Source organism: Colossoma macropomum, unplaced genomic scaffold, assembly GCF_904425465.1.
Source record: "Colossoma macropomum unplaced genomic scaffold, Colossoma_macropomum, whole genome shotgun sequence".
Lineage (NCBI taxonomy): Eukaryota > Metazoa > Chordata > Actinopteri > Characiformes > Serrasalmidae > Colossoma > Colossoma macropomum.
In genome coordinates this window covers 36252543-36278506 of record NW_023494801.1, presented here as the reverse complement: position 1 = coordinate 36278506, position 25964 = coordinate 36252543, and the positions used below count along the sequence as shown (strand labels likewise).

General features: G+C 41.0%; 1 protein-coding gene across 1 annotated transcript; it reads right to left on the bottom strand.

The window, feature by feature from the left end:
- Nucleotides 1–11: 11 nt before the first annotated feature.
- Nucleotides 12–19337, bottom strand: dus1l (dihydrouridine synthase 1-like (S. cerevisiae)). The gene is made up of 14 exons (XM_036590043.1): nucleotides 19315–19337; nucleotides 16889–17136; nucleotides 15781–15889; nucleotides 14074–14124; nucleotides 12502–12614; nucleotides 12336–12418; nucleotides 11245–11348; nucleotides 10672–10819; nucleotides 9674–9770; nucleotides 7542–7627; nucleotides 6504–6670; nucleotides 5636–5673; nucleotides 3585–3660; nucleotides 12–2830 (listed from the first exon to the last, which is right to left on the bottom strand). The coding sequence occupies exons 2-14, from the start codon at nucleotides 17123–17125 to the stop codon at nucleotides 2688–2690; spliced, it is 1452 nt and encodes a 483-aa protein (XP_036445936.1). The 5' UTR covers nucleotides 17126–17136; nucleotides 19315–19337; the 3' UTR covers nucleotides 12–2687.
- Between the last annotated feature and the right edge of the window lie 6627 nt (nucleotides 19338–25964).

The window sequence follows — 25964 nt, the reverse complement described above, 5'->3', positions numbered from 1 at the left end:
AACAAACTGCGTTTGAGAAACCATTTATTTGGAGAGATTCAAACAGATCACAGCAGTTTTAAAAACGTTTTTATTCCTTGTAAAAACCCCTTAAACATTAAAAACACGCTTAAATAAAAGAACCCACTCCTGATTTATGAACAACGCCATTAGCTCAGACTAACAGTCCTGATTTTGAACAGGATTCTCTCACTCTATTATGCAAACCTACAGTGATGTTGGGGAAGAAACACTAGATTTATGGTTATCAATCTGGCTTCTGAGGCTAAATTGCCTTAATTTGTGCTCAGCTTATTAACCAATAAACCCAGCACTGTAATAACCCCTGGTTTTCTCACCGCACCCCTACAGCGGTTCGGCTCACTGTACGTTCGACAGAAGAGGATGAAACGTGACTTTGGTATGAGATCGACCCACGAATGATGTGATTTGTCCCCAGCGGTGGCTGATTCAGGGAAGGAAACACGATGTAAATAAATAATGTTTAAAAAAGCGAAGCAGAACCTCAGGGTGTATTTCACCAAGCAGAGTTTTCTCAGGAAACTCGGAAGAACTCGGCCCATTGGTTTCTATTGCATGTTTTGAATGAGGGTTAAAAGTTCAGGAAACACATTAAAAGCACTGCCTAGTATTTGGCCGTATGATCAGATTCAGCAGATGGAGATCAGGCTGAAAAACGCTGGCGTGTCTCTTTAAGCCCAAAGTCTGCAATCTTAGCAAAAGGGTTTGTTGGCTTGTATCAATAGTGGAACCCTTTTTGGTGCTATACAGAACCATCTACAGCACATTCTCCATCAATCCAAAGAACCATTTAACGATGCAAAGAACCGTTTAACCGTGCAAAGGGCTCTTTGAGTGTTCACTGTTCTATACAAAACCGTTTTCTTAACTAAAGAACCCTTGAAGAACCATCTTTTTTAAGAAATAACGGTTGATGAGATCAGTGAGATTTCTGTTAGTCCTCACTTTGGGCTTAAATTATCCAGCTGTACTTAAAAAAACACTGCTTTGCAAAATACACCCTAGAGCAGTGGTCCTCCAGTGGGACCCCCAGATGGTATATCCATATGTGTTGGAAATTGGGATCGAGCAAAAATGAGATTCCGGTTGGAGAACCGCTGCCCTGAATAAAGGAGAACACAGAGGAGTTGTACTGTTGAGTTATTAGAGGAGAAGAAGAGTTCAAATAAAAGCTCCACAGACCACACCGTCCTTCACCCAGAGGTCAGCAGCAGCAGAAGGCAGCGGTGGGCACCTGCACCGCTGCCCTAACAGAGCAGAGTGGGAACTACGGCAGCGAAAACCAGCATAAAAGTTCTGTTACTGAGTCAAATGTGCTGGAATTACGTTAATATATCCACTAATATGAGCATCATGTACAAGGAGTTGCCAGTTTAACAGAAACGCCCTGACGCCTTCACTCCAGAGCTGCACGATCTGGGGAAAATACCTAATTGTGATTTTTCTGGCAAATATTGCGACTACAATGTAAAGTGTGATTACAGTCTATAAGGTATAACTTTCAGAGCTGTTTTTTTGGCCAAGAAGTTCAGAATAAGGCTTGAGGCTTAAATGCAGTGAGCCGAAACTGCCAGTCAGTTATGGTTGTGATGTCACAACACATGGAGGTTAGGTTGCCTCTGATTGGGCTACAGGCAGTTCTCAAGTTCTGTGTTATAAGGTTCAACTTCCCCTCTTAAAGCTTAAGACGTTTTTGATAAAGCAGACTGTAATTATTTAAAAACTGCACTCTTAATTAATTTTTCAGACCCACTACACTCACTGGCCATTTTATCAGAAACACCTACCATACAAGTTCAGAATGCTTACTGACTGTACACCATTCATCACTGGTCAGTTTCCACCATCCCAAAACATCCAGCCCAACAGACACTGACCACTGATGGTGGGTGCAGCTACAAAGAGGGTTTCTAAAAATAGTGGCCAGTGGGTGGAACTACAAGGGAGGGGTTTCTGATAGAGACCAGTGGGTGGAGCTACAAGGGAAGGGTTTCTAATAAAATGGCCAGTGGGTGGAGTTACAAGGGAGGTGTTTCTAATGAAGTAGCCAGTGGGTGCTGCTACAACAGAGAGGTTTCTGATAAAGAGGCCAGTAAATGGAGCTACAAGGGAGGGGTTTCTGATAAAGTGGCCTGTGAGTGGAGCCAGAAGGGAGAGTTTCTAATAAAATGGCCAGTGGGTGGAGCTACAAGGGAGGGGTTTCTAATAAAGTGGGTGGAGCTACAAGGGGGCGTTTCTAATAGACTGGCCAGTGAGGGCAACACAGCTGTGTCTGATACACTCGTACCAGCACCACACACATGATCATGTCAGTGTGACTGCTGTACAGGTCACCAGCGGTCCTGTGGTGGGGTCCCTTTCCAGGTGTCGAGAGGGGGCAATAACAGATGGGCTACAGTCTGTAACTGTAAACATACATGTTAAGTATAAGGAGGAACACTTAATAACCTAGAAACAGTGTTTATAGCTGTTCTCGTTGTTGCCATAGTTACCACTCTTTGCCTCCGTAGGGCAGAGTAAAGTCTAGAGCCTCTGGTTTGACTCATTTGTTGCGTTTACAGCGTGTAGAATGAGTTCCTTTTGCACAGTGGATGCTAAAAGTTCCGTTTTAGCTCCCGGATGTCGAGTAGGAACTGCTTAGAACAGTAAATATTCCTTGGGCTTCTTCAGGCCAGAGCCTGGGCTGCAGGCTGATCGGGTACCGTGGCACATGGCTCTGTCTGGACGGAGCTGCTTCCGTTTATCTGTCCGCCGCCCGCTCCGGAGCTCCCCTGCTTCTGGGCCTTGGTTTTGAATCTCAAGCCGTGACCTTGGGACCAGAATTAACAGGTCAATTCAGCGTTCGGTTTAAGCAGCAGGACAGCAGAGGCTGTGTTACGGTTAGTGTCTTCACAGCTGTGACTTTATTCACTATTAACAACCTCAATTTCTGATATTTTTAGATTTTACAGTGCATAGGGAAGATTAAAGGGGAGTTCCAGCGATTTTTCAAAATTCACACATAGTTCAGTTTTTGAGATGTAAACCAAGAGATTCAGGGTGGTTTGGTGTGAAATGCTTCAGATGTCTTTACAGTGGTGCTGATAGGAACCAGGGGTCGCCATGACTACAACACAGATATAGACATTTTATTTACTAACCAGAACCACCAGTGAACCTACACGAGTCTTCTGAGTTTATATGGAATGTTGATGATGGAAAATAGTGGAAAATCTGAAATAATAAGTTTTCTTTGGGGACTATTTTGCCTCACAGCGCCCTGCATGTATCCCTCCACCATGAATGGAATTTAAGTTCTCTAAACTATCATAAAACAGTGTCTCAGTCATCAGGCAGTGCATTCATAACCATTTCATGTAGTAACTTTCTGTGAGGAGCTTTTAGAGGTGGACGTCTGGTTCCTATCACCACCACTGTGAACAGGTCTGACTCTAGTTTATCTAGAACGGAGCGTTTCACACCAAACCACTCTGAACCGCTTAATTATGCAGAAAAAGACAATGAAATTTCCCTTTAACCGATGCCTCCATAATCCATATAGTAGAGCTCGTCACGATACTCACTTGGACAGTCAGCAACTTCCTTGAAGGCCTTTTTCTTACAGCAGCCACGACACAAATTAAAAACGCACTTATTTCCCTGTTAAAGAGAGAAACAGTAGAAATGAGAGGAACACTTTACTGCAGGTCAGAGTTCATGAGGCTGCATATCAACCACATAAAGCTTCATAAACATTTATAAAAGGTTATTCCAGTAAGCAGCAGTTCTGATAAAGGTAATAATTTTGTTGACTTGAGTATCAAGTGATGTTTTACGCTGACATTAAGTGTAATAACACTTTCAGGGGTGAAACGACACAGTTATGTCACGTTACAACAGCTGGCTTTTCAACAGCGTTGTGTCTATTTCACAGCTGTAGGAACTTTCTGTGAGGGAGCTTTTAAAGGTGGACGTCTGGTTCCTATCACCACCACTGCATAAAGAGCTGCATTTCACACGCAGCTCTTTAAATACTACACTGGACATTTTAACCCTGACAAAATTTCTAACCCAAGTCGTTCCCAAAGACGACACAAAATGGCCTGAAACTGTTGACGGAGATTCTGAATAAATAGTCCCTTAATCAGTGATCAAGTAGATTAAATATCGTAATTAATAACCGAATAGGTAGTATTGGCTAATAGAGAATATTAATTCTCTCACAGAGGGAGGCCTTAGTCTGTCTGCATAGGAGGTTCTAGACTCTAGAAAGCCCCTGGGTTCACAGAGAGGCCTGTGTGTACTACTGACCCAGTGAAGAGAGGGGCAAGTTGACCTTAAAGGTAAAGCAGGCTGGAAAAAAACAGTTGAATCCAGTTTTTAGGAGTGAGCTCATCATGCGATGACCAAACTGATGGACGAAGAGATGCACCTATTAGAGAATGAGCTAATATCTTAATCTGAGCAGTAATGTTGGGGGATATCAAACCACCCCAGATAAATGGTATAAACTGGAACACTGTATTTGTGCAGTTGGGTCTCTGAGCCGCCTGATGCTGGAATAAAGAAGGAGCCTTTTTCCCTCTTCCACAAACTCAGCGTCTGAAGACTCTACTTTTTGACATCTTTTAAGAACTTAAAACAGTTATTAGTGAAAGTTTAGCTGGTATTAAAAGATTGCTTTTTACTCATAAAATACTGTTGGAGGCCTGGGGTTGAAGGGGACAGCCTTTGGTCCCGACACTGTCCTGCATCAAAACAGCTTTTCGCTGAGAACTGAATATTACGGATAGAAAAGGAATCACAGAGAGAGAAAGAGTCCAGAAAGAATCCTTTCATTAGACAAACTGTACAAACTGTCCATTTTACTGAAAATCAAATAAAATATCATCGCTGTCCAAAGAAAAACATGTACCCCCATTTTTGCTGATTTTTAGTTTTCTGCATCATCTGAACGCAGTGCCTGTCCTTTATATTGTGTCCAAATTTCATGATGAATGGACCAATAGCAATGCTCTAAAATGACCTTTCCTGTAAAGTCACCCTTCTGGAATCGCTTGTTTTGGCATTACTCTTATGATTTATAACTTAAAACAGAAAAACAGTCACTTTACTGTAAGGTCAAAGAAAACAAACTGTCAGTACTGTCTCATGGCACTGCTATAGGACTTCATAAAGATCTTATAAGCATAAATAGGATACAGAACTCTGTCATAGCACAGTCTCAGTATCACAGCCTTCACAACAGAGCTAGTATTTCAGCGTCAGAGCATCTTTTTAAAGTGCTCACATTAGTTGAGCAACATTATCAGCACCATAAACACACTGAGCTACAGAGCCAGCTGTCATACCATGCTGACCTTTCACCCCAGAAAGTGTTACGACACCTGAAGTCTGCAAAAACAAACAGGTGTTGTGTCAACCTGACACTGTAGTTGACACAAACTGCCTTTCTGAGAACTGCTGCTTACTGGAATAAGCCTTTATAAATGACCACGTAGCTTTCTGTGTCTGTGATGTAGCCTTATGGACACTGACCTGCAGTAAACAGGTCTAATTCATTCCCAGCAGTTTTGTATTTAGAGTAAGAATAATAAAACATGCACATTTTAAAATAACCATTAAAGAGACTTACTTTAGGGTTTCCACACTGCTCACATTTGATGTATTTGGCTGCAGAGCAGAAAGAGAAGAGTTCAGTGTGCATAGCCACTTATAGTCCTTACATACACTCACATAGACACACACACACACACACACACACACACACACACACACACACACACACACGTATACACCAGTGTTGCACCATTCCAATATACAGCGTTTGTACAGTAATATAAGTTATGAAATAAAAAGCCACATATGTACACATTTCCATATACGCAATAAGTAAGTCTGAGGTAGATAGATGAGATGCAGAGTACACAGAAGATAGAATAGGAAAGCTAGTGATGCTCAACATGGCAGGGAAAGTCCCACCATTCAATTAAAATAGCCAATCGGCTAAAGCCACAAGCAGGAAAAGCTCTCAGTGTGGAGATACGCGCACAAATATCAGCCAAAACAACCTGTTATTTGAGCCAAACATTACAACCAACTTATGTGCATCAGATTTTACCAGATTTTGAAAAATGTGGTTTTCGGTTTCAGGTTTTTAGGTCTCTGTCCATTCAGAGACAGCAGGCTGGTCTCGTATGAGTGGAAATGACCACCTGGGAAAAAACTCAGAGTGGACAGACTTTCCTATAGGGACTCTGGACTATAGACAGGCTTATTGCCTCTTCTTTGAGCTCCGCCTTCAAGAGATGCTGTATACTTATACACTGTAGCTCAGGGGTCTCTAATCTTCTCCACAAAGGGCCGCTGTGGCTGCAGGAGCAAAGACAGTCAGAGGTGCTCCAGTGAGCCACGCCGGCCCTCTGCGGAGATGATTAGAGTGGACACCGTCCCTGCTGTAGCTGTTTTATAGCCGCTGTGTCACTTAGCCGTCAAACACTCACGTTTCAGCTCAGGACAGAAGTTCTTGTGGGGGTTCCTGGCTTTCTTCTTCTGCTTGTTTTTGGACAGCGAGTCGTTTGGGCCATCGCTGTCCTCCAGCGCCCTCTTCATGCTTACGGCCTTCACCTCCGGAGCTTTCTGACCGTTCTCCCGGCCCGGATCCTTCGGCCTGCAAAAACAGCAGCCGGTCAGTTCTGGCTCTAAGTGCGAACTCAGGTTTGGAGAGTTTTACAACGAAACATCGCCGCTGTTGATTCTTCCACCTCGTATCTCTGAAATGAAACTTCACTGGGAAAAAATGTTTTTACCTTTGCGTGAAAAATAATGGAACAAGTTTTTCAATTCTGCTTTAAAAAAGGCAAAAATGGAGAAACAAGGTTTTGATCCAACAGTGATGATATATTAAAATAAGCAGAACTACTCTTCTCTCTCTTCTGATAACAACATAAAACTACTATTACATAATAAACAATTATGCTTCTAAAATCTGATTGGTCAAGCCAAGTTTGAAGCTGCTGTAAAAATAAATAAAATTATTTATCTAATTAATTAATTAATTAATTAAAAGGTTATTTTACTAAAGTAAAAAAATAAGGGGAAAAAAATAAAAACTAGTAAAAAATGCAATAAATAAATAACAGAAAAGGGGATATATTAATAATATTTAAAATAAAATTTAAAATACACAAGATAAACACTACATAAAAAACAACTAACAAGGAGGTAATAGTGATATTCCAGTCAAAACAAAGGAAAAAAATAGTTAAATGCTAAAGTAAAGAAATGTTTCTACTTAGTATGAACACTAACACTTCAATAAATCACTGTCATTGTTAATAATAATAATAATAATAATAATATAAACTATTGATAAAAATAATAACAACTAGCCCCAGTCCTGATGAGCATCCTAATGCTAAGGTGGTCTTCACTATTAGAGTTAGCAGTGTCTGAACTGATGCTCCTCCTGTGTAATGAAGCTCTGAACTAAACTCACTCAGCTGTGTCTGTTTGGGAGTAAAAACAGAGAGTTCACTAACGCAGGTCTGACGTAGGGCTGGCAGATCCAGTGAGGGAGGGGCAGTCCGGTGTGATGTCTGTCCGACTCCTCCTTGGCCATTTCCTCCTGAAACCACACAGTACAGTACAGTCATCACTGTCACTGCATCACAGTCATCACTGTCACTACATCACAGTCATCACTGTCGCTACATCACAGTCATCACAGTCGCTACATCACAGTCATCACTGTCGCTACATCACAGTCGTCACTGTCGCTACATCACAGTCATCACTGTCGCTACATCACAGTCATCAGTCACTACATCACAGTCATCACTGTCGCTACATCACAGTCATCACAGTCGCTACATCACAGTCATCACAGTCGCTACATCACAGTCATCACTGTCGCTACATCACAGTCATCACTGTCGCTACATCACAGTCATCACAGTCGCTACATCACAGTCATCACTGTCGCTACATCACAGTCATCACTGTCGCTACATCACAGTCGTCACTGTCACTACATCAGTCATCACTGTCACTACATCAGTCGTCACTGTCACTACATCAGTCGTCACTGTCGCTACACCACATTCATCACTGTCACTGCATCACAGTCATAATTGTCACCAGTCATCACAGTCGCCACTGTCACTACATCAGTCATCACTGTCGCTACATCACAGTCACCACAGTCAGTACATCACAGTTGTCACCGTCGCTACAGTCATTACTGTCGCTACATCACAGTCACCAGTCACTACATCGCAGTCATTACTGTCACTACAGTCACCACATCACAGTCGTTACTGTCACTACATCACAGTCATCAGTCACTACATCATAGTCATCTCTGTCACTACATCACAGTCACCACAGTCACTACATCACAGTCATTACTGTCACTACATCACAGTCACTACATCACAGTCATCACTGTCACTGTATCAGTCATTACTGTCGCTACATCGCAGTCATTATTGTCACTACATCACAGTCATCACTGTCACTACATCACAGTCATTATTGTCACTACATCACAGTCACTACATCAGTCACCACAGTCACTACATCAGTCACCACAGTCATCAGTCACATCACAGTCATCACTGTCACTACATCACAGTCATCACTGTCGCTACATCGCAGTCACCACAGTCACTACATCACAGTCACTACATCAGTCATCACTGTCGCTACATCGCAGTCACCACAGTCACTACATCACAGTCATCACTGTCACTACATCAGTCATCCCTGTCACTACATCACAGTCACTACGTCAGTCATCACTGTCACTGCATCACAGTCATCACTGTCACTGCATCACAGTCATCAGTCACTACATCAGTCATCACTGTCACTACATCACAGTCATCAGTCACTACATCAGTCATCACTGTCACTACAGTCAAAGCACCTTAAAGCTGTGCATTAACCCTCTGTAGGGGGTTAATTAATCTAACAGACAGACTGCGGAATGTTAGAACTGCCTGAAGTCGATGTTTTCTGACCAAATAAAAATTGTTTGATCGATTTCAAACTTTAAAAAGTGTTTTTTCATTCTTTACTTTTGTCTACTGTGTAAACAGTTACTCCAGAAAATTACATAATAATATAAAGCTCTAATGTCATGGAGAGCTGAATCCTCCTCACCGTTTTGAGTTTGCTGCATTAAATAAGCATTGTTAAAAATATCAAAACATAGCATGTCCATATAGTCCAAGCAGCTCAAACAGCCCGTTTTTAATTCACAGTTTTTGTGATGTCACAAAAAACCAACTAATTTACATATATATCCACATATTCAGCCTATAGCAGTTTAGCTCCGCCCACTCACACTGAAGTTATAAGGAGTGTTTCAGCCCCAACTGCCTTGTAAATGAGGCACAATACAGGCCAGCCAATCATAACAGAGCTCATTTACATATATCAGTCTTAAAGGTACAGTAACAAAAACAGCCTGTTTAGTTCTAAGACATTAATTCTGTATGTTTTCGGTACATAAACCCAGACAAATGTTAAGTGAACTGAAAACTAAAATATGCTCATTTAAGATGTAACGATGTTCTGAATGATCTAAAGAATGACAGCTGTAATAAGACGGACGATGCCGAGTCCAGACGCTGTGGGCAGTGTAGTGGATCTCTCCTCCTGTGTGTACCTGGCAGCGCTGCTTCAGCTGTCTGTTCACCTCCTCTATTCCCGCCAGGTTTTTGGCTTTGGCCAGCTCTTCCCTCAGGTCCTGATGGATCTGCAGCCTAATGATAGATAAAATAGATAATAGATTAAAAAACATGCTGATCATACTGACTGAATTAAGAAGCATCTGTGTGGTAAATATTTACTGGCACTTTACTGTATTTACTGTAAATAATATAATGTAAATAAATAGAAGAATAAACGCCTGTATCTGATTACGTTCCCTATCGGAAAGTTTAAGTCCGTTCTGATCATGTTTGTCGCACCATAGTGAAAGTTTATACCGTTCAACATGGCGGAGCAGAAACTGGTCTGCAGAGGAGACGAAGTTTCTGCTCTGGTCTTTAAAAGACGGCGGTGGGACGGACGTCCAGCTTATGTGTCTCAGAACACGACGTCTTCCTCTCGCCCTTCTTTAATAAGGACATGTGAAGGACGTTTTCCTGAGTCTGACATCATTTTAAAGCAGTTAAAAACACAAGCACTGCTCACTGCTGCTCATCTTACTGTGACTGGACTCACGTGATGCTGGTTGTCATGGTAACATCTACACTAAGCGGTTCTCTACACGCGCGTCACTTTGGATCTGATTACTTGTAGTGAGCATGTAAACGGAGATTTTCTATCAGAATGTTGAGTAGAGTGAGAATAAACACCTCAGTCTTCATCTGTAATCAGACTATGTTCAATTAGTTTGGAGAAAATCTTAGATTTAATAGAAATATTAGATTTATTGGCTATATTCAAAATATTTTTACTTCTCAAGAGACCATTTCTTGCAGTGTAGCGTCCGTATTCAAGGCTGAACTGCGTCCGTATTTTTAATAGCGTACTCTCACTTTTACTGCATTAAGTCGTATTACATCAGAGCTGACTGTAAACTCTGGAGAACGTCAGAAGAACTATAAGAAGACCTTCCTCCAGCATCAGGTTGGATCAGTTAACCTGAGAGGGACGTACGTGTGGTGCCAGAGTTTAAAGAGGTGAGCTCGGACGTAGGACAGCGTGCAGGGCGGGTGTTTCTGAACCACCTCCAGATATTCCTCAGCCATCTCCCACACAGGAGGACTGCGGCCCTCAAACAGCGCCGGGTTGTGCAGGTTCCCTTCTGAGCTCCCAAAAACACAAAGAAACAAAGAGGTTTTATATTAGGGCTGTTAGTCTATGAGCTCCCAACTAGTGATGCACTGAAACAGACATTCCTGGCTGAAAAAGAAACTGAAGTTCGGGACACACTGACACAAAAAAATGACAGCTGACAATAGATAAAAATGTAATATAGAGAAAATAAACTTAAATTATTAAAAATAAACTTAAAATTTTATAAATAAACTAAAATTATTACAGTATGTGGGCTGCGGGACGTGCCAAGGACTTCAACATTCTCAACAACAAAGGACAGCTGGTCATTCAAGGCAATAAATCCCTTTATTTTTAATAAGACTAAGATTCTGATTCAAATTTTCTGTTCCACCTTAAATGCCAGAATGTAACTGCTGCACGATTTAAGGTGGAACGGAAACAGAGGTTTACCTGCACTCATCACTCCCTGAACTCCAGTCTCCTCCATACAGCGCTGCACGTCGCTCAGATGCTGGATGTTTCCGTTGGCGAAAACGGGGATGTTTACAGCCTCCCTACAGAACGGGAACAGAGAACCACTTAGAACAGATACAGAACTGAAGGGATATGTGTTATTTTTTGTGGCATCACAAAAACAGTGAATTCAAGACAGCCTAGTTTCCATATACGGACCATTTAGACCAGGAAAGCTTATGTTTACTTATGTTGGCACCCATTAAAGGGGCAGTCCAGCCAAAACTAGAGTTTAATGTTCTTTGTGTTGAGCAGTATTCTTCACAGCCTCACTTCGTTCATCAATGTTCTCTGACTACAGTACCCAGCATGCATTACACAGATACATCAGGGATCCCTGTGGAGTCACCCAATCCTGAATGCTAGCCTAGCCGCTGGGCTACAGGCTAATAAATACAGCCAAGCCAGCGCAAAAAAACAGTGATTCTGTCTTTATTCAGTTTTTGTTTTATATTTCAGTCAGAGAACAGGAGAACAACTGAGGTCATGATTAAATGGTTCTTTGCATGGCAAAATGGTTTATTTTGATGGAGAATGTGTTGTTTATGGTTCTATACAGCACAAAAAGGGTTCTGCTGTTGTTACGATGCCAAGGTTGTAACAGTAGTAGAACCATTTTTGGTGCTACATGGAGCCATAAACAACACGTTCTCCATCAAAATGAATCACTTCGCCATGCAAAGAACCATTTAAGCATGAAACAGTCCTTTATAGGACTCATGGTTCTAAATAGAACCCTTGCCTGTTCTAAAGGACCCCTGAAGAACCATCTATTTTAAGTGTGCAGCTAATGAAAAAATTTCCAAAGCAGTTGTACCTTTAAGATACATCAGTAGGGTTTTTTCCCCCGTTTTTAAATGAGAGTCTTATTCTAGATACTATTGCAGCGCTGCTGTAAGAGGAGAGCAGGAATGCAGCGTTGCCAACATTTCTCATTTTAACTGGAGTTTCCCTTTGAAGTCTTTTTTCTTTTTTAAAAGCAAGGCACATTCCACAATACAAGCACTTTAGATGATAGAAGCTCTTACCGTACAGCTTTAATGTGCTCCCAACTCGCAACACCAGTCAGAGCCCCTTTCTGATCTTTGGTTCTGCCGTGAACTGTGAGCAGCTGAGACGGAGGGAGAGGAGGACAAACTAAACCCACAGCCACAAATACAGGATTCAAAAAGCAGTGGATTAATCAGGGCCTACCTGGCAACCCGCCTTTTCTAGCATCTTGGCGTATTTCACCGTTTTCTCCACCTCGGGGAAGACCCGGATTTTGCATGTGACCGGCACTGACAGTTTCTCATTGGCTAGCTTAACTGTGGACGGCAGAAGTTACTGTGTGTTATTATTATTTTTTTCAAGTTATTTATCAGAATCGGGTTTATTTCTCTAACAATCTGTCTTGGTGAGCGCACACATTTAATATAACACACTAAAGTGGACAATTAGACAAAACTGCTACACATTCAAGAGAAAATATGACATAAGAGAAAAATAAAATAGAAAATAAAAGGAAGGGAGAAAATGGTGTAAAGAATATGTACATACAGTCATACGCAAAAGTTAAATGTCATGTGCTACCATAACTTTTGACAGGACTCATTTTATATTTCATTATTTTCCCCAATGTGTTAAATCCAGCAAATTAGCAGTAATTGTGTATTAAAATATGCAGTATTGAGTCTCTGTAGAGGATGTGTAACTTATTTACACTACATGGAATTTGAGCTGGGGCGCACAAACCTTTGCACATGACTGCACATTTACAGTCTGAAAGTTATATTATTTCCAATATAATATAAATTATGCAACAGTTGGTTCTGTCCACGCGAGCTGATTGGTTGGGAACGGTTCTAACTGTGCTGTTATTTCACCATAACATCACAGGTTTTTCACAAACGCTATCACTCCGCTGCTAAGCAACGACTTTGACAGCTGTAGGAGACGCTCAAGACATTTGAACGTTTTTACTTCTTACTTTGCCACAAACAGAAAATGGACACTTTTACGATCACATTTGACCGACAGCCGATTTGGTCAGACTCTGAAGATGAGACCACACTAAATTCCCAAACTTTCAACAGCTAAACAACCTGGAATCAGCCAGAAATGAACCCAACACCATTTGCCAAACTAACTGGGCTGTAAGATGCTTTACAGACTGGCTGGAACAAAACAACATTAATACTGATCTGGAAAAAATGACAAAACTGAGCTGAACTTGATATTGCGGCAGTTTTATGCCTCAGTCTGATTTGGTCAGACTCTGAAGATCAGACTACACGTTTGGTGAATTGTGTTGGGTTCATTTCTGGCTGATTCCAGGTTGTTTAGCTGTTCTTCTGTCTCAGCTGTCGACTGAAAAGCTGCTCAGTGGTGATGACAGTTTAGGAATTTAGTGTGAGGAGCTGGAGAACGAACTGCCGGCTGTGCAGCGAGTGGGCGGAGCTCGTTACTCTGACGTAGCAACAAGCTGCTCGTTAAGGAACTATAATTTGGTGAAGGAACTGCGAACATTAAAACATATTAAACGCCGCGTTCACGGCCCAGTTTATTAATTTATTACTTTATTTATTTAACTGTTGTATTAAAGCAGTAGAACACTCGAGGAGTGTGTTATCGCCAATAACATCACGGCTGTGATGATCTACGGCGACCAAATCACAGCCGTGATGTTATTTTGCAATAACTCACTCCCTCTCGGGTTCTATTGCTTAAATATCACATGCACACATTAGTACAGTGGCACATTACAGTAAGGAGCTGTAAACGTACTCATCCTCTCCAGCAGCTCCCACTCGTCCTGCAGGTACACCCCGTAGTGCCCTTAAAGAAGAACACAGAGAACATCAGCGGCTCCGTCAGCACGAATTCTGAATTCTGCGTATTTCATCACCGAACGTTTCAGTCTGTGAAATTCTGTTTCAGCTCCACAGCTCAGTTTAGAGTTTTAGTCTAGCGCAGCCGACTCAGTTCAGCCCTTTATCTGCTTTGGCCCACGTTCATGAGCCTTCAGGTGCGCCAGCTCATATAGCCCAGGCCAACAGGCAGTTTCTATGGCAACACCTTCTCCTAAGGCTGGAGAAACTTTTATGCAACTAGTTGCATGTTGCGAGCTGCCTGCAACACAACTTCTGTGCAACTTGACAGCTACGTTAAGCAATTCACACATTCAGTTATGGCACCAGCAAATCCAAATTAGCAGCTCATATTTTGGACTCATCGTTTTCACTATAAAGTCATCCATGAGGTATTATTTACATATTTGCTGCAGTTTTTATTAACTGGATACACAGTTTTTCCAGCTGTTACTGCCATTCTGCTACCATACGTGCTGAGTTTTAGCGGTGTGTTTTAAATCTCTTGTGTTAGGAATGCATTTAAGTATTTTACCACCACATTTACACTAACTCTGTTTATCGGATTTGTAATAATAACACATTTTATTTATATAGCACACTTTATCACTACATCATCTTAAGGTGCTGTACAGAAAAAGAAACAAAACAAAAATTCTTAAAAACACATCTACAAAGTAAAGTCTTAAAATTTTACTTAGAAAAGATCCAGCATTTCATAGAACAAAACAAAATTCCACAAAGCACACCTAAAAAAAGAGAAGTCTTAAGATTCTTCTGATAAAGATCCAGTTTCTAAAACAAAGCAAAATCACTTCATGAAAACAGGTCTAAAAGAAAAGGTCTTAAGATTTTTCTTAAGAGACACAGAATTACTTAAAACAAAAATTAATTTATAAAAGCACATCTAAAATGAAAAGTCTTTCATTTGTAAAAGAGATAAAGATCCAGAATTTCTTAGAGACTCGGGGAGCTCGTTCCATAATCATGGGCTCAGTACACTAAAAGCTCACTAACCCACAGAGCAGAACTCTGAACACGGAACTACGAGCAGATAGGAGGATCCAGAGTCTGAGGACCCTGCAGATATACTGGAGCTCAGGCATGTAAACATTTATAAACCAAAGGTAAAATTTTTGAAATTGAAGTTGTCTCTCTTATGTTATGGGCGTGTTTTGGTCTGATAGATTTTTTATCTATCAGACCAATGTTTTATAAGGGGCTGCAGCTCTTGTGCTGGGTGTGCTAATGTTTGGTGTTTTTCCTCACTCTGTTCACAGGAGACTCTGTGTTTTGTGTTAGGGTTGTTCATGTTTGGTAAATCTGACCATCACACTCCCCGACTTCAGCTCTCAAGAGCTGCTTGATTATTTGTAACACTTGGTATTTCAAACAGGTAAGATGGGCAGACCACGCAGGAGTCTGCTCTGTCTAGTTCCTCAGGGTCAGAGACGCGGGACCGTCCCCTGATCGTTGGTCAGGGAGGTTCAGTGTCGTTAGCTTTTGGTTTAGTATTTGTTTCTGCAGTTCTTTGTTTCAGAGCATGTCCCACAGTAGGTACTGATCCAATAGTGCCCTGTGACAAAACGTGGGGTCATAAGAACATGTCACAGATATAACTGACCTCTTTTAGCGATCATCTGAGGACACCCCAAGTTCAGGTCGATGGCGTCGCAGTAGTCCTGGGCGAGCAGAGCTGCCTGAACAAAGACTTCTGGGTCGTTGGCACAGAACTGTGAACAGAGACGCACAAAAAAAAACACATTAGCAAAAAACTCTCAGTGCAATAAATACCAGAGTCACACACAAGCTCTCAGAATTAGTAGCTAATTCTAATGTTTTCAGCATGTATGCTGGCCAAATGAGTTTTTTGCTCGACAATTGTTTGAGTACTGACCCCTCAGTCAAATAAATGTTATTTTGCTATTAAGTAAACACAGCTAACCAGTAAGGAGGCTAATCAGCCAATTTGCCCACTAGAGCAATGCTTACATACTACATCAAATTATTTTATTACAAAATAAATAAATAAATTAAAATTAAAGGGCTAATAAGATTTTTATATGGCTGATATGATCAGAACATGCTGGGTGGGATATGGGAGACAATGAAAGAATGAATGGTATCCAGCCCTGTAACAGTCCCGTAAATCCTTTATATACATCACTTTGAAGATTAATAGATTTTAAAGAAGAAATATCGGCTCAGTCAGTTTCAATATCAGCACTGGAAAAGAAAAAGTGTTAGATATCACACCATCTCTAACTCTTATTGTTATTATTATAATTTGGGGTGGGCGATATGGCAAAAATATAATATTACGATGCTTCAGAAATTTTCACAATACATGATATGTCATAGTATTTATTTTTTCATACATCTAATCAGCTGGAACAGAGAAAAAAGAACCTACATTTTTTTAAAAATACTAAAAACTGTGAACACAATAATCTTTATTCAATATTTGGCACTAAATCCGTTTAAACAAGACTAATTTTGCTCTCTTTATAATGAAAGATGCAGTGGGACAATGTTCTACAAGTACTGACGACATACACTATATGTTTCACACTGTATTGTGACATAAATTACCATGATAGTGATATAAATTGTCATATTGCCCAGCCCTCATTATAATAGCACAGAATATCATGAGATCATATTAACACTGTCAAAATTATTGTGATATAAAGGTCCAGCTCCTATCGTCCACTCCCAGCTGTGATTCTGACCTGTGTAATGAGCGGCCGGTCCTCCGGGCTGACTTCGTTGTAAAGGTTTTCTCGGCGGTAGTTGGTGTCTCTCAGGAACACCTGGGCGTGCAGCATGGGCGTGTAGCAGAGCTGAGCGCCGTGTCTGCGGCTCAGCAGCCTCCAGGCCAGCTCGCTCTGCTCCACCATGGGCGCGAGGACGTACCGCGCAGACTGCAGAGTCTCCCTCCAAAACTCGAAACCCTGCAGCTTCTCCATGATGCCGCCTGCTGCACAGAACACGGACAGCGTTAAAGGGACAGTCTGAGCTTTTTCCTCACACACATTCAGTCACAGACCACCCCTTTATTCATTTATTTCCCAGTAAAAATAGCCAGTAATACTACGACATACTAATACTTAGTTAATACTAAGGTACAAACAGTGTAAATGTTCCCTCAAAGCTCCAACAGTGGTTTTAAGGTCTGACTGTGAACCTTAAATAAGTTTTTCCAGGTGAAAAGTTTGTATTTGTACCTTTTCATAACCGAATGTTTTAAACAGAACAGTAAAATAAAAGCCCGGAGACGAGACGGGGTGTGTGGAGTCAGTACAGCTTAGAACATATCATTTCAGTGGATTATGGTTCAGTTATGTTCCCTGACTAAAGGTACTGAGATGGACCCTTGAGGGTTCCACCCCTTTATTTCTGAGAGTGTGGAGCAGCAGGTTCACAATGTCCTTGTACAAACACAAGCATAAAACAATATAGCTACATCACATCCTCAGACTCTATTTATAATAAACATCACTATAAGAAATAAATATTTTAACACATTCACCAAAAACCTCTACCATAAAATCATCATTTGACTGTTATGGTGAGTATTCTGGCTTTAAACCTTCAGTAACTGGCGTTCCTCCATCTGTAAAGGAGGAATGTGTAATAAAATAGTCCCAGATCATTAATAAGACCACATACAGTCTGTTCTGTTATCAGGCCTCACTGTAAGACAGTAATAAGATCAGCTGAACTGACAGTACTGTAGAGTTTCTAAAGGCTTTCTGCCAGTCATTCTCATTCATCGCCCTGTGGAAGCCTGTGGAGGGTCATTTCTGCACTGTAGTTTACTTTAGAAGCATACATTTCACAAAAAGACCAAATGTAGTTTAGAAAATGCTTAAAAAGAAACAAAAAAAAACGGTGACTACTGAACAGCAAGCAGAAGATCACAGATTACACCTTCATAAGGAAGATATTATGCTCAACCTAACACTGAAATATAATCTGTTTTAGATCAGATTTGTAACTGTGTACCACTAGTAAACAAATACTCCTCTCTGTGGATATTACTAAACAGGAATTCCACCAATCCCACCATATCCTCGCATAATTGAGATGTGAAGTCATTCAGAGTGGTTTAAGTTCTGGAGAAACTTACCAACCGAGTAGTTCACAGTGGTGGTGATAGGAACCAGATGTCCACCTCTAAAAGCTCCCTCACAGAAAGTTCCTACATGAAATGGTTATGAATTCACTGCCTGATGACTGAGACACTGTTTTATGATAGTTTGGAGAACTCCATTCATGGTGGAGGGATACATAAAATGCAGGGCGCTGTGAGGCAAAATAGTTATTATTATTTCAGATTTTCCACTATTTTCCATCATCAACATTCCATATAAACTCAGAAGACTCGTGTAGGTTCACTGGTGGTTCTGGATAGTAAATAAAATATCTATATTTGTGTTGTAGTCATGGCGACCGCTGGTTCCTATCACCACCACTGTAAAGACATCTGAAGCATTTCACCCCAAACCACTCTGAATCTCTCTGTTTACACCTCACACACTGAATTATGCAGGAAATTTGGGAAAATCAGTTACCATTTAAGGTAGCTGGATGTCAGGAATCAGAAGGCTGGATATTTTTGGAAACGTACTGTAAGTTTATGCTGTGCCATTAGAGTCGGCTGGGCGTTTGTAACTGGATGTGGCTTTAGTTTAAGATGCTGGAGGACTAGAATAAACTTAAGGTCCTACATGTAGGTCGGTGCACACCAGACCACTCTGTTTAAATCTTAAACACTCAATTATGATACGAAATTTTGAAAAAAATTGGTGGAGTTCTCCTTTAAGAATGAAGTCAGGCTGGAAACTTTCCTAAACAGCCCAGACACAGCGAGCAGCTCCCATTAAGCTGGGATCCTCTCTGCGGGATCATGTCTGTGTCCCTGTTTATAGATGTGACCATTCTCTGTCTCGCGAGGCTCAACATTGAGCAGTCATTTCGATTTTAATCCCAAACTACAGAAATTACGGTAAACTGAGTCCCTCTAGTCTGACCCTCACACGGTACTGACACCCACCTAGCAAGGGGACAGTCACTTACTACACCCTAAATATGACCTCACTTTCATAAACCTGTGGTTTATATTCAGGAAAACAGATCAAAGAGCTCCACTTACAGACCCCACACCGTGCTCTCGGTGGCGCGTCGCAGGAAAACGCGTCCGTGGGGGAACTTTACTTATTACAAAGCGTTCCGCGGGTGACGAGCGCAGGTCTAACAGCGGTTATGACGAACTCAGGCCTCGTGGTGTTTTTGGTGTTATTATTATTATTATTATTATTATTATTAATAGTACTATTAACATTTTTTCCACTAATATGTTTAGAATTTATGCCATTCCTTTTTGCTAATAGGATCTCGCTACTCTATTCTAAGATTCTTCATGCTCAACTATTTTTTTAATAAACCCATTCTTTTACGATTTTCACTCAAATTATTACATTACGGTTTTTTCTTAAAATACAGTGACGGACGAAGTACACAAATCATGTACTTGAGTTAAAGTAGAGACACCCAAGGTAAAATATTACTCCAGTAAAAGTAGAAGTTCCTCCCTTTAGACCTCCACTTGAGTAAAAGTACTAAAGTATTCGCCTTCAAATGTACTTAAGTATCAAAAGTAAAAGTACTAAAAGATTAATTATGATTTTAATGTCCTGTTATCATTTTTGTAACAAGACTCTCTTCATTAACTCATTTTAGGTGAAAATACTCCAGTGTCTCTCTTGGTAAACCAGTCTTTTAATAGAAGGTCATTTAATTGTCTATTAAAATTATCATAAGCACAAAACACTGAAGGCAAACAGTTTCCATCAGGTAGAACTGAGTGGCTCTGAAATCACTTTTTACAAACAAGCAAAGTTTCAGTTTAAGATTTATTTGAACTTAGTTACAAGTTTAAGTTTAATAAAATCTTTAAACTCAGATTCACAAATGAGTTTCCTTTACTAAACTGCATCTGTAGGTCTCTGTTCGTAAAAATAAACTAGACAAAACTAATTTACTATAAAATGAAATGTGTTTGTATAAATTTAAATAAACGACAGTCTTATTTCTATATTGTGGTCTATTACCCTGGCACTGTGATCTGATTGGTGTTTTTGCTTCGCGCTTCTTTCGTTTTGACATGTTACGTTTTTATACACACATAAACCAAAAGGAACGACAGATTTCTCATAATGTAGTGGAGTAAAAAGTGAGATATTTGACCAATGTAGTGGAGTGAAAGTAAAAAGTCACTAAAATGGAAAAACTTCAGTAAAGTACAGATACACGAAAAACTACTTAAGTACAGTAAAGAATTACATTTACTTCGTTACTGTCCACCACTGTCAAATATCAAACTCACCGTAGTGCCTTTAGAAATACTGCAGTGGCTGTTTTTGGCCACTAGGTGGCGGCGCAAACCGAGAATTACTTTCAGCGGCTAAAAACTTTTCAACTCGAAGAAATTTGAGTCAAAACCAATAATAAACCTGGTATTTTTCAAGAACATGAGTTCAATCCATTAATAATTATGTATATATTTACACCAATTTCCCCCTTTTGTTAGTTTATATTTGCAGTGTGGTGCCACCATGTGCTAAAATAATACTCTAATGTGTGCTGAGAGGCTAACATCACAGAAACCATCATCCAAACCCAAATCTGTCAGCTGCATTAGCCTTTCAGACGTCATGACTGACTGAATTCCATTTATTTTGGGGACTTTAACGAGAAGGGGCGTAGCTAGAACCTGTTCAGTGGGACGGGCGGGTCACACCAAACTGTTAACATTTAAAAACTTAACCTGCTAACATTGTTATATTTAGCAGGCTAACATGCTAAACGTCTACATACAATCTACACAGCAAAAAAGGAAGGTTCTTCAAGGGTTCTTTAGTAAAGGCATTGGTTCTTCTATTGTTACAGTGTCAAACTTGTAAGAATAGAAGAACCTTTTTGGGTGCTATATAGAACCGTCTACAGCACATTCTCCATCAACCTGAAGAACTGTTTCACCATGCAAAGAACCATTTAAGCATGCAAAGGGTTCTTTGAGTGTTCATGGTTCTATATAGAACCATTTTCTTAACTCTAGAACCCCTTGAGATTCCATCTTTTTAAAGAGTGTGTCATATGGATGTCATATGGAAACACTGTACGTTTTGTTCTCTGTGCTGTTTCTACTCTGCGCTGAACACAGTAAACAGTGAACACTGTTGGCAGTAAAGTTACAGTAATTCACAAAGAGCATAACAGTGAATACTGTAATGCCCTCAGTGTGTAGGTGCTTTTCAGTGTTTTCCTAGTGTAGAAAAGCCAACGCAAGCAAAACAAACTGAACGGATGTTAAAGCTCAGCCTCGCCTCTGTTAACGAGAACTGAGAGAGCTTTACAGTTATTGACCAACGTGAGTCATTTATGGGGGGCAGTTTACAGTGAAATACACTGAAACACTCAGACATACACACACACACTACTCACACACACACACACTACTCACACACACACACACTACTCACACACACACACACACTACTCACACATACACACACACTACTCACACACACACACACTACTCACACACACACACTACTCACACACACACACACACTACTCACACACACACACACTACTCACACACACACACACTACTCACACACACACACTACTCACACATACACACACACACTACTCACACATATACACACTACTCACACACCACACACACTACTCACCACACACACACACACACACACACACACACACTACTCACACACACACACTACTCGCACATACACACACACACTACTCACACACACACACACACTACTCACACACACACACTACTCACACATACACACACTACTCACACATATACACACACTACTCGCACATATACACACTACTCACACACACACACACACACACTACTCGCACATACACACACACTACTCACACATACACACACACTACTCACACACACACACACTGCTCGCACATACACACACACTACTCACACATACACACACACTACTCGCACATATACACACACTACTCACACATATACACACACTACTCGCACATACACACACTACTCGCACATATATACACACTACTCGCACATATACACACACTACTCGCACATACACACACACTACTCACACATATACACACACTACTCGCACATACACACACACTACTCACACATACACACACTACTCACACATATACACACACTACTCACACATATACACACACTGCTCGCACATATATACACACTACTCACACATATACACACTACTCACACACACACACACACTACTCGCACATACACACACACTACTCACACATACACACACTGCTCGCACATATACACACACTACTCGCACATATACACACTACTCACACACACACACACACACTACTCGCACATACACACACACTACTCGCACATACACACACTGTTCGCACATATACACACACTACTCACACATATACACACTACTCACACACACACACACACACTACTCACACACACACACACTACTCACACATACACACACACTGCTCGCACATATACACACACTACTCGCACATATACACACACTACTCGCACATACACACACTACTCACACATATACACACTACTCACACATATACACACTACTCACACATACACACACACTACTCGCACATACACACACTACTCACACATACACACACACTACTCACACATACACACACTACTCGCACATACACACACTACTCACACATATACACACACTGCTCGCACATATACACACACTACTCACACATACACACACACTGCTCGCACATATATACACACTACTCACACATACACACACACTGATCGCACATATACACACACTACTCACACATATACACACACTACTCACACATATACACACACTACTCGCACATACACACACACTACTCACACATACACACACTACTCACCACACCTACTATACACACACTACTCACACATATACACACACTGCTCGCACATATAACACTACCACACATATACCACTACTCCACCACAACACTCGCACATATATACACACTACTCACTACACACACACGCTCGCACATTAACACACTACTCCACATAACACACTACTCACACACACACACACACTACTCGCACATACACACACACTACTCACACATACACACACTGCTCGCACATATACACACACTACTCACACATATACACACTACTCACACACACACACACACACTACTCGCACATACACACACACTACTCACACATACACACACTGCTCGCACATATACACACACTACTCGCACATATACACACTACTCACACACACACACACACTACTCACACATACACACACTACTCACACATACACACACTACTCACATATACACACACTACTCACACACACACACTACTCACACACACACACACACACTACTCACACATACACACACACTGCTCGCACATATACACACACTGCTCGCACATATACACACACTACTCGCACATACACACACTACTCGCACATATACACACACTACTCGCACATATACACACACTACTCGCACATACACACACTACTCACACATACACACACACTACTCGCACATACACACACTACTCACACATACACACACACTACTCACACATACACACACTACTCACACATATACACACACTACTCACACATACACACACACTGATCGCACATATACACACACTACTCACACATATACACACACTACTCGCACATATACACACTACTCACACACACACACACACACACTACTCGCACATACACACACTACTCACACATACACACACACTACTCACACACACACACACACTGCTCGCACATACACACACTACTCACACATATACACACACTGCTCGCACATACACACACTACTCACACATACACACACTACTCACACATATACACACACTACTCACATATACACACACACTGCTCGCACATATATACACACTACTCACACATATACACACTACTCCACATAACCACACTGCTCGACATACACACACTACTCGCACATATACACACACTACTCACACATACACACACTACTCACACATATACACACACTACTCGACTACACACTACTCGCACTACACACCACTACTCACACATACACACACTACTCACACATATACACACACTACTCACACATACACACACACTGCTCGCACATATACACACACTACTCACACATATACACACTACTCACACATACACACACTACTCACACATACACACACTACTCACACATACACACACACTACTCACACATACACTACTCGCACATATACACACACTACTCACACATACACACACTACTCACACATACACACACACTACTCGCACATATATACACACTACTCACACATATACACACACTACTCACACATACACACACACTACTCGCACATACACACACACTACTCACACACACACTACTCGCACATACACACACTACTCACACATATACACACACTACTCGCACATACACACACACTACTCACACATATAGACACAGATAGCAGTGTACGAGAGGTGTGTGCATGTGTGTGTGTGTGTGTGTGTGTTTCAGTGTATTTCACCCTAAACCGCTCCCCACAGTATCTCCATAAACACACAGAAGCAGCTTCATCCTGCGGTGAGTGTTTCCCAGCGGCTCTCTCTGATGATCGTCTCAAATCTCTGGCTTATCTTCGTCCTCAAGGTTAACGTCTCCGACCGGCGCTCACTGATATAACGACAGTCCATCTGCCTTGTTTAAAGTATTCTCTGAAACTGGATCCAATCCAGGAGCAATTATTGATTATTGTCGTGCTGTGAACTCCAGTGCGTTCCTGTTTATCATCAGTGATGCCTGATTTTAAAACTGTGACCACAAAATACAAGACAGGTGTGAGATACAGGCCCTATATACACATTTTACTAACACTCACATGTGTTTTCTTATTTTTGTCTTGAGACTGACTACATCAAATAGGTGATATGGTGCTATCTAGAACAGCACTGTGTTTCTTCTTATTTTCAAAGTTTTTTGTTAATGTATGCTCACATGCATATAATAATCTAGGCATTTTCTCCCACGGGCTTATTGTAAATTATATCTGTGTTCATTTTTAGATATATGTTTAGGTAAACGCAGGTTTGAATATGAACCTCCACTGGTCGGATTTAGCAGAACATGTTTTAAACCTATGTTGTCTGCTCTTTTAAATGTGTTCCAGGATGACCGCTTCACTGTGAAACCTCAGGCTCAGGCTGAAAAAAGATGGTTCTCCAATAAAGAAAACTGTTCTATTTAGGACCATGAGTTCTATATAGAACCATTTGCATGCTTAAATGGTTCTCTGCATGGTGAAACGGTTCTTCAGATTGATTGAGAATGTGTTGTGCATGATTCTATATAGACCCATAAAGGGTTCTGCTACTGTTACAAGCCTGACTTTGTAAACAATAGTAGAACAATAGTAGTAAACAATAGTAGTTTTAGGTGCCAAAATGGTTCTGTGCATGGTGGAAAGGTTCTTTAGATTGATGGAGAATGTATGGTATATGGTTCCGTACTGCCCCTTTTTAAAAATGGTTCTATGAAGCACCCAAAAGGGCTCTGTTGTTACAGTCTTGACACCGTAATAATAGCAGAACACTTTTTGGTGCTGTACAGAACCATATAAAACACACTCTTCATCAGTCTGAAGAACCACTTCACCATGCAAAG

Bases quoted from the DNA above. Each gene is read 5' to 3' on its own strand.
- dus1l (XM_036590043.1), bottom strand. From the start codon at position 17,125: ATGGAGAAGCTGCAGGGTTTCGAGTTTTGGAGGGAGACTCTGCAGTCT. The intron at 12,615-14,073 runs GTACGTTTACAG...TGCCGTCCACAG, and splicing joins GGAGCTGCTGGAGAGGATGA to TTAAGCTAGCCAATGAGAAA. The intron at 12,419-12,501 runs GTAGGCCCTGAT...CCTCCGTCTCAG, and splicing joins TAGAAAAGGCGGGTTGCCAG to CTGCTCACAGTTCACGGCAG.